The sequence below is a fragment of the Trichechus manatus genome, unplaced genomic scaffold (genome assembly GCF_000243295.1).
Source record: "Trichechus manatus latirostris isolate Lorelei unplaced genomic scaffold, TriManLat1.0 scaffold00049, whole genome shotgun sequence".
NCBI lineage: Eukaryota > Metazoa > Chordata > Mammalia > Sirenia > Trichechidae > Trichechus > Trichechus manatus.
Window position 1 is genome coordinate 1,549,526 of NW_004443985.1, and position 16,697 is coordinate 1,566,222.

The 16,697-nt window shown below is 46.3% G+C and overlaps 1 protein-coding gene across 8 annotated transcripts in view; it reads left to right on the forward strand.

Annotated features, from left to right (window-relative positions):
• The window catches only part of SCN5A (sodium voltage-gated channel alpha subunit 5), a 95,311-nt gene that overhangs the window by 30,110 nt on the left and 48,504 nt on the right, over positions 1–16,697 (forward strand). For all 8 annotated transcript variants that reach the window (XM_004377313.1, XM_004377315.1, XM_004377316.1 and 5 more), the window contains exons 10-13: positions 876–1,055; positions 1,719–2,093; positions 6,986–7,118; positions 8,352–8,590. In XM_004377313.1, coding sequence (XP_004377370.1) covers positions 876–1,055; positions 1,719–2,093; positions 6,986–7,118; positions 8,352–8,590 — 927 coding nt within the window. The remainder of the gene's footprint in view (positions 1–875; positions 1,056–1,718; positions 2,094–6,985; positions 7,119–8,351; positions 8,591–16,697) is intronic.

The following is a 16,697-nucleotide window of genomic DNA, read 5'->3' on the forward strand; positions in this document are numbered from 1 at the left end:
CCTGTAAGAGTGATGTCTGTTGAGCAAAAGGTGATACCTGCTGGTTAAAGGTGTCTGCTGAGTAAAAGTATTCTTTCTGAGTGTGCATATGCTGAGTAAAAAGTTGTACCTGCTGGGTAGAGGTGCTTATTAATGAGGTGCCTGCTAGATAAAAGTGGTACCTACTGGGTAAAGGCGGCCCTGTGAGCATGAGTATGCTGGGTAAAGTTGTTTCCTGGGATCATGGTATCTTCTAGGTGAAGGTGGTGCCTGCTGGGTAAAAATGGTGCCTGCTGGGTAAAAGTAGTGGCTGCTGGGTGAGAGTGGTGCCTGTGAGCATAATGCAAGCTGGACAAGAGACCCATATATCCATGGACATAGTTTGTCCTGGTCGAGGGCTGCCTTCTGGTGGGATAATGAGGAAGGCCCAAGGCCTGAGCCAGCTCAGGAAATCAGCACTGCCCTGGCTACCCATAGTTCCCCACACGGAGGATGCTGGAGGCTGACTACAGAGCAAGCCTATTAGAAACCAGGCTGTGAGCATCTGCTTTTCTTCTCACTGCCCCGTACCACCTCCCCCAGTACTCTTCTTGGCCGGTGGAACCTTCTGGAAGATCCCCTGCCCCCTTGTTCCCCTTCCTCCGCTCACCAATACTTCCCCTACCTGCCCTACACACTTCCTGTTCCCAAGGGCTGCTCACTTCAGCCATAGTCTCCTTCCCCTGGATGTTGATCTTTCTCAAAAAATCCTGCGACTGTCTGAACTTACTCGTCTGCGGTGCCCTTGTTTTGGGGTTAGGAGCCAGTCTACTGACATTCAGAGTTGCGTGCTCTGCCTTAGCCTGAGGCTGCACAATCTCACTGACTGAAAAATGCCTTTCTTTACCCTTTTCCAGGCCCTCACCATCAGGGGTGTGGACACTGTGTCCCGCAGCTCCTTGGAGATGTCCCCTTTGGCCCCAGTAACCACCCGTGAGAGAAGGAGCAAGAGGAGGAAACAAATGTCTTCAGGGACAGAGGACTGTGGGGATGGCAGGTTCCCCACGTCTGACTCGGAAGATGGTCCCAGCGTACTGGTAATCCCCGGCTGCAGCTCTGGCCCTCTCAGCGTGGTCTAGCAGTGAAAGCCCATCATGCTGGGCCCCTGGTGTGGTCACAGTCCCACCGTGTACTCCACAGCATCTTTAACTCCCCTCCCAGCCCTGCCTGCTTCCCAGGCCTTGGGCAGCCGGGTGGGGCAAGTTTGGGTGTTATGATATCCCCAACCTGGGGCTGAGTCCCCCAGCATTGGAGCTGGAGTTAGGGGACACCCCATGGTGTGGACTGGTAGGAGCCCAAGAACATGTTCACATGAGACGGGGCATGGCTGACCACCCCAGGTCCTGCTCAGGGCAGGCCTGCCGCAGCTATAGCCTGCACATGGCAGGAGCCCCCTTGCCTCCAGGTCCCCCTGCCCAGCCTTAGCCTCACCTTTAGGCCCCAATAAGCCTCAATCTCAAAGCCCCAGAGATACAGACTTGAGGTGAGGAGAGATCCCAGAAGATACAGGGTTGCCTCTAGCCCTGCAGTCCCTCCTATAAACACTCTCTGGCGCACCCCCCGCCCCCCACCAGCTCCTGTGTGGCAAGCAGAAGCCCTAGATGCCCCAAGAAGTTGAGCCAGGGCGATGTCACGAGGGCTAGGCTGGCTAGGAGCACGTGAGACCCGTCTTGGTCACGACCCTCTCCCCACGCCCCCAGAATCGTCTCAGCCTCGCCCGCGGCCTCAGCAGGGCCTCCATGAAGCCACACTCCAGCCACGGGAGCATTTTCACCTTTCGCCGACGAGACCTGGGTTCCGAGACAGACTTTGCAGACGATGAGAACAGCACGGCGGGGGAGAGTGAGAGCCGCCGCACGTCCCTGCTGGCGCCCTGGTCCCTGCGCCGGCGGCCGAGCACCCAGGGCCAGCCTGGCCCCAGGACACCACCTCCCAGCCACAGCCTCAATGGCAAAAGGAACAGCGCCGTGGACTGCAACGGGGTGGTCTCTCTGCTGGGGGCAGGCGACCCCGAGGCCACTTCCCCAGGGAGCTGCCTTCTCCCCTCTATGATGCTGGAGCGGCCCCCAGACACGGTGAGCCAGCCCCGCGGTGCAGGCACCAGCACAAAGCTGGTCTGTCTCCTAACTGGTCACCTATTGCCAGGTCCAAAAATACTCACCAAATATTTCTTGAGTACCTATGGCGTCCCCGGGTGGTACAAATAGTTAATGCGCTCAGCTGCTGAGCGAAAGGTTGGAGGTTTGAGTCCACCCAGAGGCACCTCGCCTGGCAATGTACTTCTGAAAAATCTCCTGTTGAAAACCCTGTGGAGCACAGTTCTACTCTGACACACGTGGGGTCTCCATGAGTCGGACGTGAGCCAACGGCAACTGGTCTGGGTGTTTCGTTTGTTTATTGTGTGCTGGGCTCTGGGGTTGAATAAACCCACAAAAAATCTGTGCCCTCAGAGCTTCCATGCTAATGGGGGCAAACAGACAAAAATCAAATAAGGAGAAGTGTATACATACATAAGTACATGCATACACATGTGTGTAATGGTGATAAACGGAATGATAGTTAAATATTTAGCAACTGTCAGGCAAAGGCAAGGAGCCCTGGTTGTGTGACGGTTAAACGCTCAGCTGCTAACTGAAAGGCTGGTGGTTAGAACCCAACAGCAGCTCCACGGGGGAAAAGACCTGGAGATCTGTTCCCATAAGGATTACAGCCTAGGGAGCTCTACGGGGCAGTTCTACTCCGCCCAGCATCGTCAGGCCCTGAGTTAGCCCTCGCTAGGTGCTGGATCGTGGGCAATCCACGGGGTTCTGGGCGAGGGGCTGGAGTGGTAAGGGGGCATTCTGGACAGCAGTTATTAACCAAGTTTGAAATATTTTAGTATCTTACCAACTAGTAACTCAGCATAAGCCCATGCAATAAGTGCTTCTTGGGGGTTGGGGTGGGGGGTGCTGCAAAACGAAGCCGAGAAGGAGATGAGGGTGAGAGCCTGCTGCATTCTGAAACCCACGGATGGGATAGAGGAGCAGTTACCACCCGGACTCGAGACCAACTGGGTTTGAATCCCAGCTCACACCTTACTAGCTAGGTGGCCTATGGGCACCTTCTGTTACTTCACTGTGCCTCAGGGGTCTCATCTGTAAAATGGGTTAAAAATTCCCATCGCAAGATCGTTGCAAGTATTACATGTAGATCAGGCAGAGCCCGCGTGCTGTGTGTATGTTGATGTTAGAACATCGTCATGACATACTGTCATTATCGTCATCTGGAGGCACCACGTTTAGGCGGAGGAAGAGCTAGTGCAAAGGCCCTGAGGCAGAAGCATTTGCAGCCTGTTAGAGGAACTGTTGGGAGGTCAGTGTGGCTGGGGCAGAGGTAACAGAGGGAATCATTGTCAGAATGGTAATGAGGCAGGCAGGCCAGGTGGCAAAAGGCCAGTCAGGTGACAGACCAGTCAGTGACTGCCAACCAGCCGACTGGTGTCCTGCTGCCCCCTGCCCCCACGGGGTGTCCAGTGCAGCCCACCCAGGAGAAGGCCAGCTGCACGACTCGGACTCCCCAGCCGCCTACGGGGAGCTGGAGGGGGCAGATGGTGAGAAAGCTAGCCAGGAGCCTTGATCAAGAAGGTATAGGCGGAGGGAGGACCCAGGGCCAAACTGCCATTTCGTTCCAGCTGAGGCCCTTGTGCCCGCTGTGGGACTCTGTGCAAGCTAGTGAGCCTCTCTGTCCCCCAGTCCCTGACTGGGGCACATGTTTAAGCACTCAGCTACTAACTGAGAGTTTGGCAGTTCAGAAGAAAGGCCGTTAAAAACCCTCTGGAGCACAGTTCTCCTCTGACATACAAGGGGTCAGCCCGAGCTGGAATCTACTCAGAGCAACTGTTTTAGTCTGTTTGTTGTGGAAATAAAAGTAATACCCACATCCGCCGCTTGTGGCGAGGACTGTTGTTGTGATTCGGACTCACGGCGACCCCACGTGCGCAGAGTAGAACTGCTCCACAGGGTTTTCAAGATCCGCAGGCCTGTCTTCCGAGGGCCTCTGGGTGGTTTCAAACCACTAACCTTTCAGCGAGTTGTCAAGCACTTAACCGTTTGTGCCACTCAGGCTCCTTGTGGCGAGGACTGAAAGAGTTAAAACAGGCCATGTGCTGAGACCCGTGTGTGGTTCATGTTCAAGGTACTGTTGTACTGCTGTTATCTGTAATTGTTATTGGAGTCCTGGGGGCGCCGTGGTTGTTAAGAGCTCGGCTGCTCACCAAAAGGTCGGCAGTTTGAATCCACTAGCGGCTCTTTGGAAACCCTCTGGGGCAGTTCTGCTCTGTCTATAGGGTCACTGTGAGTCAGAACAGACTCGACGGCAGTAGTCATAATTGTAGAGTGATGGGGCACTCACACACCTCTGGAGCAGGGAGTAAAGGGTGAGCTCCTGGAAACCATCGGGAGGGGGCAGATAGCCATAGCCTCTGGAAGGGTGGGGTATCTGGTTTCCTGGGAACAGCAAACCCCAGTGGCTGCAGGCTCCCCCGCGGGTCCGCCCCGGTACATCAGCCTGTGGACCCGCAGCAGCAGCTGAGCGCTAATAGAATTTCCTGATCTCATTAGGGAGAGAATCATCTCATTCTGCTGCACATGTCGGGAGGAATCCGAGTTCAAACACTTCATTACCTGGAACTCGGACTTCACCCATTCGCACTTCTGCGGGGCCCATTTGTAACCTTAAAGGGATTAGTGGGCCGCGAAGGGGTCATATGCAAAGTTAAAGGAATTAGGGGACCAAGATGGAGACATTTGAAAAGTTAAAGAGGTTAGTGGGCTGTAGGCCCCTGGGAATGCCTTTCTCTGCTTCCACCCGGTCCTAAGTGAGACCTCTCTGCCCAGGTCTAGTCTGAAAACAAAGCACGGTGTCTGGCATGTACTACCACCATCTGCCATGCGGTCAGCTCTGACACATAGTGACCCCATGTGTGTCAGAGCAGAACTGTGCTCTGTAATGGCTGCTTTTTAGGAAGTAGATCGCCAGGACTTTCTTCCAAAGCACCTCTGGGTGGACTCAAACTTCCAGTCTTATAGTTAGCAGCCAAGCACATTAACCATTTGCTCCACCCGGAGATTCCTCGCAAATGTTGTTGTTGGGTGCCGTTGAGTTGATTTTGACTCACAACGACCCTGTGTGACAGAGTAGAAGTGCCCCATAGGGTTTTCTTAGCTGTAATCTTTACGGAAACAGTAGTGGGTGCTTAGTCAACATAGAGGCAGGGAGGAAGGGCAAACCCAACAGACAGTGCATGTTTACTTTATCTAGATTGAGGGGGGATGAAGACTTACTTTGTCCCCTGCCTTTCTAAGGAGCCTGGCCCCAGAGGGTCCGTGGGGATGAGGGACACATACGGAATAGCCATTTTCTCCCTCCCTCCACTTGGTAAGGCCTTCATCCTTACCCCTGGTCATCTGACAAGTTAGAGGCAGAGCTGGAACTCCTAATCCAGGCCTCCAAGTTGATTTGTTCATCCAACTCATATTTATCTCGTGCCAGCCTGCTGTATCTGGAGCCCTCATGGCGCAGTGTTTAAGTGCTCAGCTGCTATCCAAAAGGTCAACAGTTCAAATCCACCAGCCGCTCCTTGGAAACTGTCTAGGGCAGTTCTCCTCAGTCCTATAGGGTCGCTACGAGTCGGAATTGACTTGACGGCAACGGGTTTGGTTTTTGGGTTTTTCAGCCTGCTGCACTGGGAGCCAGGCAGTGTTTGTAAACAGAACACAAAATCTCTGCCCTACGTCTGTTTGGAACCCATGCCAGGCCCTGGCTCTGCCACCCTGGCTAACCCTGGCCCATCTCTGTCCTGCAGAGGTTTTAAGACCAGGATCTCATCCTCCTGAGCTGAACAGCCAGGTTCCTCCCTCAGCCCCAGCCCTGGGCACGTGGACCGTGGTCACACATGGCCCGGCTGATGTTAATTCTTTGTGAGCCCCCCTCACTTGTGTGGGGGGCTCCGAGTAAGCCCAGAGAATGCATGCCCACTAGCACCCTTCATCAGGGCACGCATGTTGAAAAGGAATCCGACAGTGCAGAAGTACATGGAGTGAAGAGGGGACTTCTCCCTTCTCCACCCCCCACCCCACCCACACACACATAATCCCATTCCCCAGATGGATCCACTTGGACGGTTTGGTGCCTCTTCTTCCAGATCTTTTTCTTGTTTTTCCATCAAACAGTTTGCCTTGGAGACGCGTCCACGGGCGCGTGCATGGGACAGCCTCCTTCTCTCTGTTGTCTGTGTCCTGGTCCGGAATTGGCGTGTATCCATAACTGATTTCACCCTTCTTCCATTGATTGCTTGTCCTCTGTTTTTATGGTATTAGGAACAGTGCTGCCACAGAACATCATTGTACGTATATTTTTGGTACACGTGTATAATTATTTATGAAGTTAGATTACTAGACAAGGAACTGCAGGGCCAATTTGAAATTTTCTTGGTAGACACAGCCAGACTGCCTCCACGGAAGCTCCCACCAGCCATGTCTAAGCGCTGTGCTTTGTGTTTCTATTAATGTCCTCTTAGAGCATGTCAGATTCTTTTTTTTTTCCAGCTTCTTTGTGCTCTCGACTCTAGGGAACTTGTGGTCAATTAAGACTCCCAGATCATTTTCGCGTGTACTAATGTATGTGACAGCATCTGGCACAGGAGGCCGGGTACCCGTGGTTTCCTGTCCACACTTAATAATCCCCACTGGTGAGGGGTGGGAGGAAGAAGAGAAGAGAATGAAGGTGGTAGGTGGGGTGTGGGGGGACGGTATTAACTGGGAGGGGGTTGGGAGCAGAGCAGCCCAGCAGCCAGTGTCCCATCAAGATCCCCATCCTGCTCCCTGTGACCGCCCCAACCTGAGGCTCGGCCAGGCACCCAGGTTCAGCAGGTCTAGGGCTTAGGGCAGGACTGCCGCCCCCAGGCTGACATGGATCTGGTTACACACAGACCACGCCGTCGGAGGAGCCAGGCAGGCCCCAGATGCTGGCCCCTCAGGCTCCATGCGTGGACGGCTTCGAGGAGCCAGGAGAGCGGCAGCGGGCCCTCAGTGCCGTCAGCGTCCTCACCAGCGCGCTGGAAGGTCAGCACACCCAGGCATCGCTCCCACCCCTGGTCTACCCACCTGACCCGTGCCTTAGTCTCCTAGTGCTGCTCTAACAGAAATACCACAAGTGGGCGGCTTAAAGAACACAGTTCAGGAGGCTGGAAGTCCAGAGTTCAGGGCGCCAGCTCTGGGGCAAGGCTCTCTCTCTGTCTGCTCTGGGGGAAGGTCCTTGACTCTTTCAGCTTCTCTTCCTTGGTTCCTTGGTGAACTCCACGTGGCATCAGTCTTTCCCCATTTGTGTTTGCTTACGTTCTGGCCTCATCTGCTCTTTTTATGTCTCAAAAGTGGTTAGGTTTAAGACATAGCCTACAGCGATAGGCCCTCATTAGCATAACAAAGGAAACCCTATTCCCAAATGGAATTACATCCACAGGTATAGAGATTAGCATTTACGAAACATATTTTTGACGTCACGATTCAGTCTGTAACACTGGGACATCCCCCGTCTGCCTTGTCCTGCCTTGTCCATCCCCACAGCTCTCCCAGCCTTTTCTGTCCCGTGTGTCATATGTCCCGGGCATCCACGTGTCTGTGTCTTTTTCAGACATTCCCACACCTGTCCTGTCCTGTCCCAGTCTCTTCTTATTGGTCTCATCCCGTCCTCTCCCAAGCGTCCCCATGCCTGTTGTAGCCTATCCCAGCCTTTCTAGAGAGATCCCAGACTGCTCCAGACATACCCCATCTGTCTATTCAGTCCCGCTCTAGGCAACCCCACATCTGTTCCGGTCTGAACTTGGAACCTCCCATCTTGTTCCCTCCTCTCCCAGACAGACATCTTCCCTGGCCTGACCCGGGCATCCCCCACGTGTCCTGACACATCCCAGATGTCCACATCTGTTCCTACCTGTTCCTCCCTGGTGTTTTATGTCCTGAATGTCGTCTCTTCCTTTTCAACAACTTCACACTTAGCCCTCCCATGTCTGTGTGGGACTAATGCCTCAAGCAAGCCCACATCTGGCCTAATCTGTCCTGTCTTTTTCTCCCACATCCGTCCTAGTCCCCTATCCTTGTGTCCTGTTCTCTCTCATATTTCCAGGGTAAGGAGCCAGCACAGGCCGCCCCTTCCCTTAGCCTTCCTTGCCCCTCCTCTCTGCCTATCACGTAGCAGCCCTGTCATCTCCCTGAGTAAGTCATAACTTTCCTGGAACACCATCAGTTATATATTGAGGCAGTCAGCTCGAACAAACCAGCTCCCTGGCTGTTCCCCAGAGTTGGAGGAGTCTCGCCGCAAGTGCCCGCCATGCTGGATCCGCTTTGCCCAGCGCTACATGATCTGGGAGTGCTGCCCACTGTGGATGTCCATCAAGCAGGGAGTGAAGGTCATGGTCATGGACCCATTCGCAGACCTCACCATCACCATGTGCATTGTGCTCAACACGCTGTTCATGGCCCTAGAGCACTACAACATGACAACTGAATTCGAGGAGATGCTGCAGGTCGGGAACCTGGTAAGGGCCACTGGCAGCTAACTCGTGAATGGGCATCCCGGTGGGAGGGGCTCTCGGCCAACTGGCACAGCCTTCATTGGTAAGGGAGGAGGGATCCTGAGCACGAAAGGATCTTAAGAGGGTGGGAGTCACCATGGAAGACATCTTAGAAGAGGGAGTCTCAGGGTCAGCTTTTAAGGAGCTGAGAGGTGTGGATTAGGGGTGGAAGATGGGCGATATAGGTTTATGAAGATACCCGGAGGCTGGAAAACAAAAGTGAATTGGGATGAAATGTGTGGAGATGTGAGATTTTGCATTTGGTGGATGGGGGAGGAGAGTGTATGCAGAAAGAGGCAGTTCTGTTATTGACTGAGATTGCAAAGGTGATCACCAATGTTTGTTGGCTGGGAGAAAGGATGGATGGTTGGATGGATAGATGGATGGATGGATGGATGGATGGTTGGATGGATGGATGGATGGATGGATGGATGGATGGATGGATGATGGATGGGTGGATGGATAGCTGAGTATAGTGAGTAAATCGGGCAGAGCTAGGTTTGAATTCTGACTCAGCTCTTACTAGCTATGTGACCTCAAGCAAATTACTAAGTTTCGGTAATTGACACAATGAGTATTTGTTAAGTTTAATAAATGTAAAATCAGTATGACAGTATCACCCTTGTAGGAGACTAATGAGGATTGAATAAGATAATGTCTATAACGGGCTTGGCTCAGAGTTTGATAAACAATAAGCACTCAAAATAAATGATAGCTGTGGTTATTGTCATTGTTGTTATTAAACAAACTAACCCTGGAAGTCAGAATATCTGGGTTTTAATTCTGATTTTTTTTTCTTGAGATCAAATCCTGCCTCTTTGCTATGGGGAAACTGATGCTTAGAGAGGAGAAGGGTGACAGAGTGGTGGCAGAGTGGGCCTGCAGCCACTGGTCCTAACACCTAGGGATAGGGCCCTGTTGGCTCTGTCCAGGTAAACACAGTCAGCCCTTCTCCAAGGGACCCTAGGGCAGGGCTAGCAAGAGCCCACTGGCCTGAGAAAGGAGCTCCTGGATCATTGCTGAGATGTGGTGGGGAGAGGAGGACCTCTGATCACCTGATCTTGGCTCACTCTGACTGTATACCCAGCCCTATCTTGGGCCCACCTGCACGGGTACCCCCACATGCAGGCAAATCTCCCACACTGTGGAGTGTGAGGATTTTCTTCTCTCCTTACTTTCCAAGCCCAGGACTCTAGATAGTTCTCTGCAAAGTCTATTCAAACTTTTTCACAAAGAGAGTTCACTTTGCTATACTTTTTCCCCCTTCTTCTCTACTTGCTCTGGTGGCGCAGTGGTTAAAGGGCTCAGCTGCTAACCTAAAGGTTAGCCGTTTGAATCCACCATCCACTCCTTGGAAACCCTGTGGAGAAGTTCTACTCTGTCCTCTAGGGTCACTATGAGTCAGAATCGACTCAACGGCAACGGGTTTATATACAAACAGAAGGGGAAACTGTATTTCAGTCTATAAGAGTCTCACAGCACTGTTGTGCCTGGCATGCATTGGGTGGTCTTCCAGTGGTGGCTATGTAGAGCTTCAATCAAGCACAGTTTTATTGGAATGTGACTGTTGGGTTGGACTGAGCAACAAGTCAAGTGTGAAAAATAGCCCTGGTGGCGTCATTGGATCATGAAGTTTTGTTTTATTTTGTTAATAATATTGTATTCAGTTTTTGGTGAACATTTACACAGCAAGTTAGGTTCCCATTTAACAATTTCCACAGAAATTGTTCAGTGACATTAGTTATATTTATCGCAATGTGTCAACATTCTCTTTGTGTTCCGTTTGTTCCCTTTTCAGTACTCTACTTTCCTTGCTCCCTTATCTGTTCATCTCTGCTTTTGAGTAATTATTGACCTTTTGCTCCCATACTGGTGGTTTTGAAGTAGGGCACCATGGATCATGAAGTTTTGACTGAATTGCAGATGTGTTATTCTTGTGGTTCAATTATTGGTGATAGGTCATGTAGCGGGTTATAGCTATATTTTATTCTGTTTGGATAGCTTTATTGCTGGTATGTAAGATTTTGATGTCTTGCTTTTAATATATTTTAGTGGTTTGAATATTTAAATGTAAAAAAAGAAATTATAAAAATAAGCACGGGTAAATAATTTTGGTATAAGCATGTCACCAAATACAAATTCCATAAAGGATTTGATTGACAGATTTGACTCACTTTTAAGACATCATATAAACAGAGGTAAAAGACAAATGAAACTTATGTTTCTAGCAATACTTTGGACAAGGAAACCTGAAAAGTCTCTTCCTGTGAAACAACTAAAAATGATACATGAAATACAGCAAATGTTCTTTGAAACGCATAGCTAACCTCTTGAAAAAGTAAAAGAAATCTCCAAGTGCCAAAAACAAAGAAAGAGTTAGAAACCACAGCAGTGAACACATATGGAGCCCTGGTGGTGCAGTGGTTAAGTGCTCAGCTGCTAACCAGAAGTTTGGCAGTTCGAATCCACTATCTGCTCCTTGGAAATCCTCTAGGGTCACTGTGAATCAGAATCGACTCCACAGCAGTGGGTTTGCTTTGGTTTTAGTGAAGGTGTAAACTGACTCTGTGATTGCCCTGGGTTGGGAGAGGGTTACTGTGGGGCAGGGGAGGTAAGTTGCTGATTCTGTTAATCTGGGGACTTTAGTTTTATAACGGTTATGTAAAGACAAGACACCCAGCCTTGGGACAGTGTGAAGCAGGATTTGGAACTGAATGGCCCCATAAGGATATGACCAAACATTCAGTAAAATGGTGAACCAAAAAAAAATCCACAAACTGACACTGGGAAATGATACAGACGTAAGCTTTTCTGTCTCAGCCAAGGTGGTAGAGGAGAAAAAAACAAGAAACCCTCGGAAGTTCATAGACTCCACAGTAGCTTCAATAGAATCCAGAAGGCAGTACAATAATAACTTCAGAGTGCCGAAAGAAAATATGGAAGTATGGATTTGGCCTTACACACATTTGGAGTTCAGATTTATACTTGAGTGGTCTTGGAACCCATGACCAAAAGATTAACATATAAAATGATCCTGGGATGACATCTTGGGGGCCCTGAAAGAGGCAAATGCAAAACTTCTCTGAAAGGACATACCTTTACCCAAACCAAGCTGGATTCCTCAAATTACAAAACATACAAGGAAATACTCCACCATGAGCAATAGTCAGCACATACACACACAATCAGGCTTATCTCCTTAAGAATGTTACATAACAGAGCTGTTCGATAGAGATGTTAAAATATGAATACTTGTAATAACTAAAGATGTAAAAGAATGAATTAAAAACATAAAAAAGAATAAGACAACTTTGAAAAACAACCAAACAAAATCTCTAAAAATGAAAAAGATCATCACTGAAATTAAAATCTCAGCCTACAAATCAAATAGCATATTAATACAGCTGAGAGAGAATTAAATGAACATAAAATTAGATCTGAGGGGTTTCCCAGAATGCAGGTCATAGAGATGAACATAAGGAATATATGAAATAAAGGCTAGGAGACATGGAGTCAGAATAAGAAGGTCAAACACAGCTGATAGGAATTACAGAAGGAGAAAATGAGAGCAAGAGAATAATCAAAGAGATCACCGCTGAGAAGTGATGAAAGAAATGAACCATTGGATTCAGGAATTACAATACATCCTTAGCAGGATAAAAAGAATAAATGTATCTAAATGTGTTATGGTGAATCTGCTGAACATCAAAGGTAAAGACATCATAAAGCAACCAAAAAAAGGAAAGATTTCCTACTAAGGAAAAACAATTAGGTATCGGGGAGACTCTACAATAGTTTCAGTAGAATCCAGAAGGTGGTAGAATAACTTCAAAGTGTTGAAAGAAAATATTTGACAACCTAGGATTCTATACCCAGCTAACCTACCATTCAAGGAGGCTATTGAACAAAGATGTTGGGAAAACAAAGACTGAGAGAGTTTGCCACACATAGATTGTCTCTCTAAAACAACAAGCGAAGTTTATACTTCAAGAAGAGGCAAAATGACCACAGAAGAAAGATCTGAAATACAAGAAGGAGCAAAGAAACAGGTAATAATATGGGTAAAGCTAAGCAAGCATTGACTGAATAAAATAATAATAATGAGGAGGACTAATTTGAGGGTATGAAAAGGTGGAACTAAAATACTGGGCAACAGTAGCATGTAAGATAGGCATCGGGCAGGGGTAGTAGTTAAAGAAGTGTAAATTTTGAGTACTCTTTGGAATATTGATTACCTTATATGGTTAATTCAGTCCTGGGTGTTAAAACTTTTAGGGTAACCACTAAAGGGATAAAAGTAGAATGTCTTAATTGACAAACCAGTAGAGCAGAAAATGGAGACTTTTAAAAAGTCAATCCAGTAGAAGGAAGGAAATGAGAAAATTTTAAACAAAAGAAGGAAAAAATTTAGTTGTAGACATAAATCCATATTATCAGAAATCACAATAAATAGAGGTGGATTAAAGTCACCAGCTAAAAGACAGATTGTCTGATTGGTTAAAGAAATAAAACTCAGCTATATGTTATTTACAAAAGATACCTCAAATATAAGGACCTAAAAGAGAGTGAAGAAAAAAGGGATGGAAAAAGATATACCAGGCAAAACTAGCCTAAAGACATTGATGTGGTTATATTAATATTGGAAAAAATAAATTTTAAAGCAAAAGGTATTATTCAGGGATAAAGAGCCCCACAACATAAAAACAAAAGGAACAATTCACCAGGAATATATAGCAATTCTAAACTTGTATGCACCAAATTACAGAGCCTCAAAATATGTAAAGCAAACAATATGAAAGATTTAACAAGTCCACAATCTCAGTGAGAGATTTTTAATATACCACCTTCAATAACTGATGGATCAAACTGCCAAAAGATTAGCAAAGACACAGAGGGCTTGAACAACAGAGTATATATAGAGCCCTGCACCCAACCATTAAAGAAAATACACATGGAACCTTTACAAAATGACATTTTAGGGCTCAAAGCAAGTCTCAGCAAATGCCAAAGACTGGGTATCATGTAGTCTTCAGTCTCTGACTATCGTGCAATGAAATTAGAAATCAAAACCAGAACGATAATTTTTTTTTAAATATACTTCCAGATAACACATGGTCAGAAAAGATGTCATAATAGATATCATAAAAGCTTTATAATGGAAAGAGCGCTGGTACCAAAATTCATTTACTTCTAAATGAATTTTAAAAGTAATCTAAATATTTTTGGTTTGAGTTGCAGCAAGTGCAGTACTTAGAGGGATATTTATAGCCTAAAATATATATTTAAAAAGAAGGTAAGTTGAAAATCAATGAACCAGGTGTTTGGTTCAAGTAGTCAGAAAAAGAATAAGTATAAATGCAAAGAAAGCTGAAGAAAATTTAGGTTAAGAACAGAAATTAATAAAATAAAAAGCAAATGTTCAAGAGGGAGAAAAAAAAAGTTTTTACACTTTTTTTTTAAAAAAGACTAACAATAGGCAAACTTCTGGCAAAATTAAAATAGGAAAGAAAGAGAACGCACAAATGAATAACATTAAGAATAGGAAAGGGAGTAGGAAAACCAATCCTCAACTTTATATGGAAAGGCAAGAGGCCCCAAATAGCTAAAACAATGCAGAAAGAGAACAGAGTAGGAAGGCTCACGCATCCTGATTTTTAAACATACTATACAGCTACAGTAATCAAAAGAGCCTGGTAGTGGTATAACAACAGACACATAGACCAATGGAATAGAATTGAGAGTCCAGAAGTAAAACCATACATCTGTGGTCAGCTGATTTTTGACAAATGTGCTAAGTCCATTTGTTGGGGAAAGAGGAGTCTCTTCAATAAATGGTGCTGGGAAAATTAGATTTCCACATGCAGAAAGATGAAACAGGACCCATGCCTCACACCATACACAAAGACAAATTCAAAATGAATTAAGGACCTAAATGTGCAAACTAAAACCAGAAAATTCTTAGAAGAACAAGCAGGGGCAAAGCTGTCAGGCCTAGCTTTCAACAATGGATTATCTAATATAATAACAAAAGCACAAACAGCAAAAGACTAAAATATATAAATGGGGCCTCATAAAAATTAAAAAACTTTCGTTCATCAAAAGAGTTTACCAAAGAAGTGAAAAGACAAGCTACCAACTGGGAGAATATCTTTGGAAAGCATATATTCAACAAGAATCTAATAACCAAAATGTATATAAAACTTCGATGACTTCACAACAAAAAGACAAAGAATCCAATCATAAAATGGTCCAAGGGCTTGAATAGACATTTCACCAAAGAGGACATTCAAATGGCCACCAAACACGTGAAAAGATGCTCAGCGTCATTAGCCATCAGAGACACGTAAATCAAAACCCCAATGAGATACCATTTCACTCTCACTAGGATGGTGTCGTGGACTGAATTGTGTCCCCCCAAAATATATGTCAGCTTGGCTAGACCATGATTCCCAGTATTGTGTGATTATCCACCATTTTGTCATCTGATGTGATTTTCCTATGTGTTGTAAATCCTACTTCTATGATGTTAATGGGAGCCCTGGTGGCACGGTAGTTAAGAGATGGGCTGTTAATTAAAAGGTCAGCAGTTGGAATCCATCAGACACTCCTTGGAAACTCTATGGGGAGTTCTACTTTGTCCTGTAGGGTCGCTGAGTCAAAATCAACTCCATGGCAATGGGTTATGATGTTAATGAGGCAGGATTTGAGACAGTTATGGTAATGAGGCAGGACTCAATCTACAAGATTAGATTGTGTCTTAAGTCAGTCTATTTTGAGACATAAAAGGGGCTAGCAGAGAGACAGGAGAACCTCATTCTACCAAGAAACAAGAGCCAAGAGAATATCACATCCTTTGAATCCTGGATCCCTGTGCTGAGAAACTCCTTGACTGGGGAAGATTGAGGCCAAGGACCTTCCCCCAGAGCCACCAGAGAGAGAAAGGCTTCTCCTGGAGCTGGCACCCTGAATTTGGACTTATAGCCTCCCAAACTGTGAGAAAATGAATTTATTAAATAAGCCATCGACTTGTAGTGTTTCTGTTATAGCAGCACTAGATAACCGAGACAGATGACTAAGATAAAAACAAAACAAACAGAAAACAACAAATGTTGGCCAAGATGTGAGGAAATTGTAACCCTTATCCAAAATGGTACAGCCACTGTGGAAAACAGTTTCCTCAAAAAACTAAAAATAGAACTACCATATGACCCAGCAATTCCACTCCTAGGTATATACCCAAAAGACTGGAAAGTAGAGACTCAAAAAGACACTTGTATACCAGTGTTCATTGCCAATAGCCAAAAGGTGGAAACAACCTAAATGCCCATCAACAGACGAATGGATAAACAAAATGTGATACATACATACAATGGAATACTAAGCAGCAAGTAAGAGAAATGAAGTCTTGATACACACTACAGTATGGATGGAACTTGAAGACATTATGCTGAGTAAAATAAGCCAATCACAAAAGGACAACTATTGTATGACCTCACTTATGTAAAAAGAGAAGAAAAGGTAAATGTATAGAGACCAGTTATTTATTTAGTGGTTACCAGGGGCAGGAGGGAGGGGGAAAAGGGGAGTTAATGGTGACAGGAAATTGCATTGATTAAGGGTAGGGTTGCACAGCTGATTATTGTAAGTGCTGTCAGTAAGTTGTATATTTGTTGTGTGATAGATATATTTATAGCAACGACTAAAAAAAAGAGTACAAAATCGATCAAAGACTTAAATATAAAATCAAAAACAATAAAGATCATGGAAAAAAAATAGGGACAACACTAGGAACCCTAATACATGGCATAAACAGAATACGAACCATACATAACAATGCACAAGCACCAGAGGAGAGACTAGATAACTGGGAGCTCCTAAAAATCAAACACTTATGCTCATCAAAAGACTTCACCAAAAGAGTCAAAAGACAACCTACAGACGGGGGGAAAATTTTTTGGCTACAACAGATCTGATCAGCGTCTAATCTCTAAAATCTATAAGATACTGCAAAACCTCAACAACAAAAAGACAAATAACCCAATTAAAAAATGGGCAAAGGATATGAACAGGC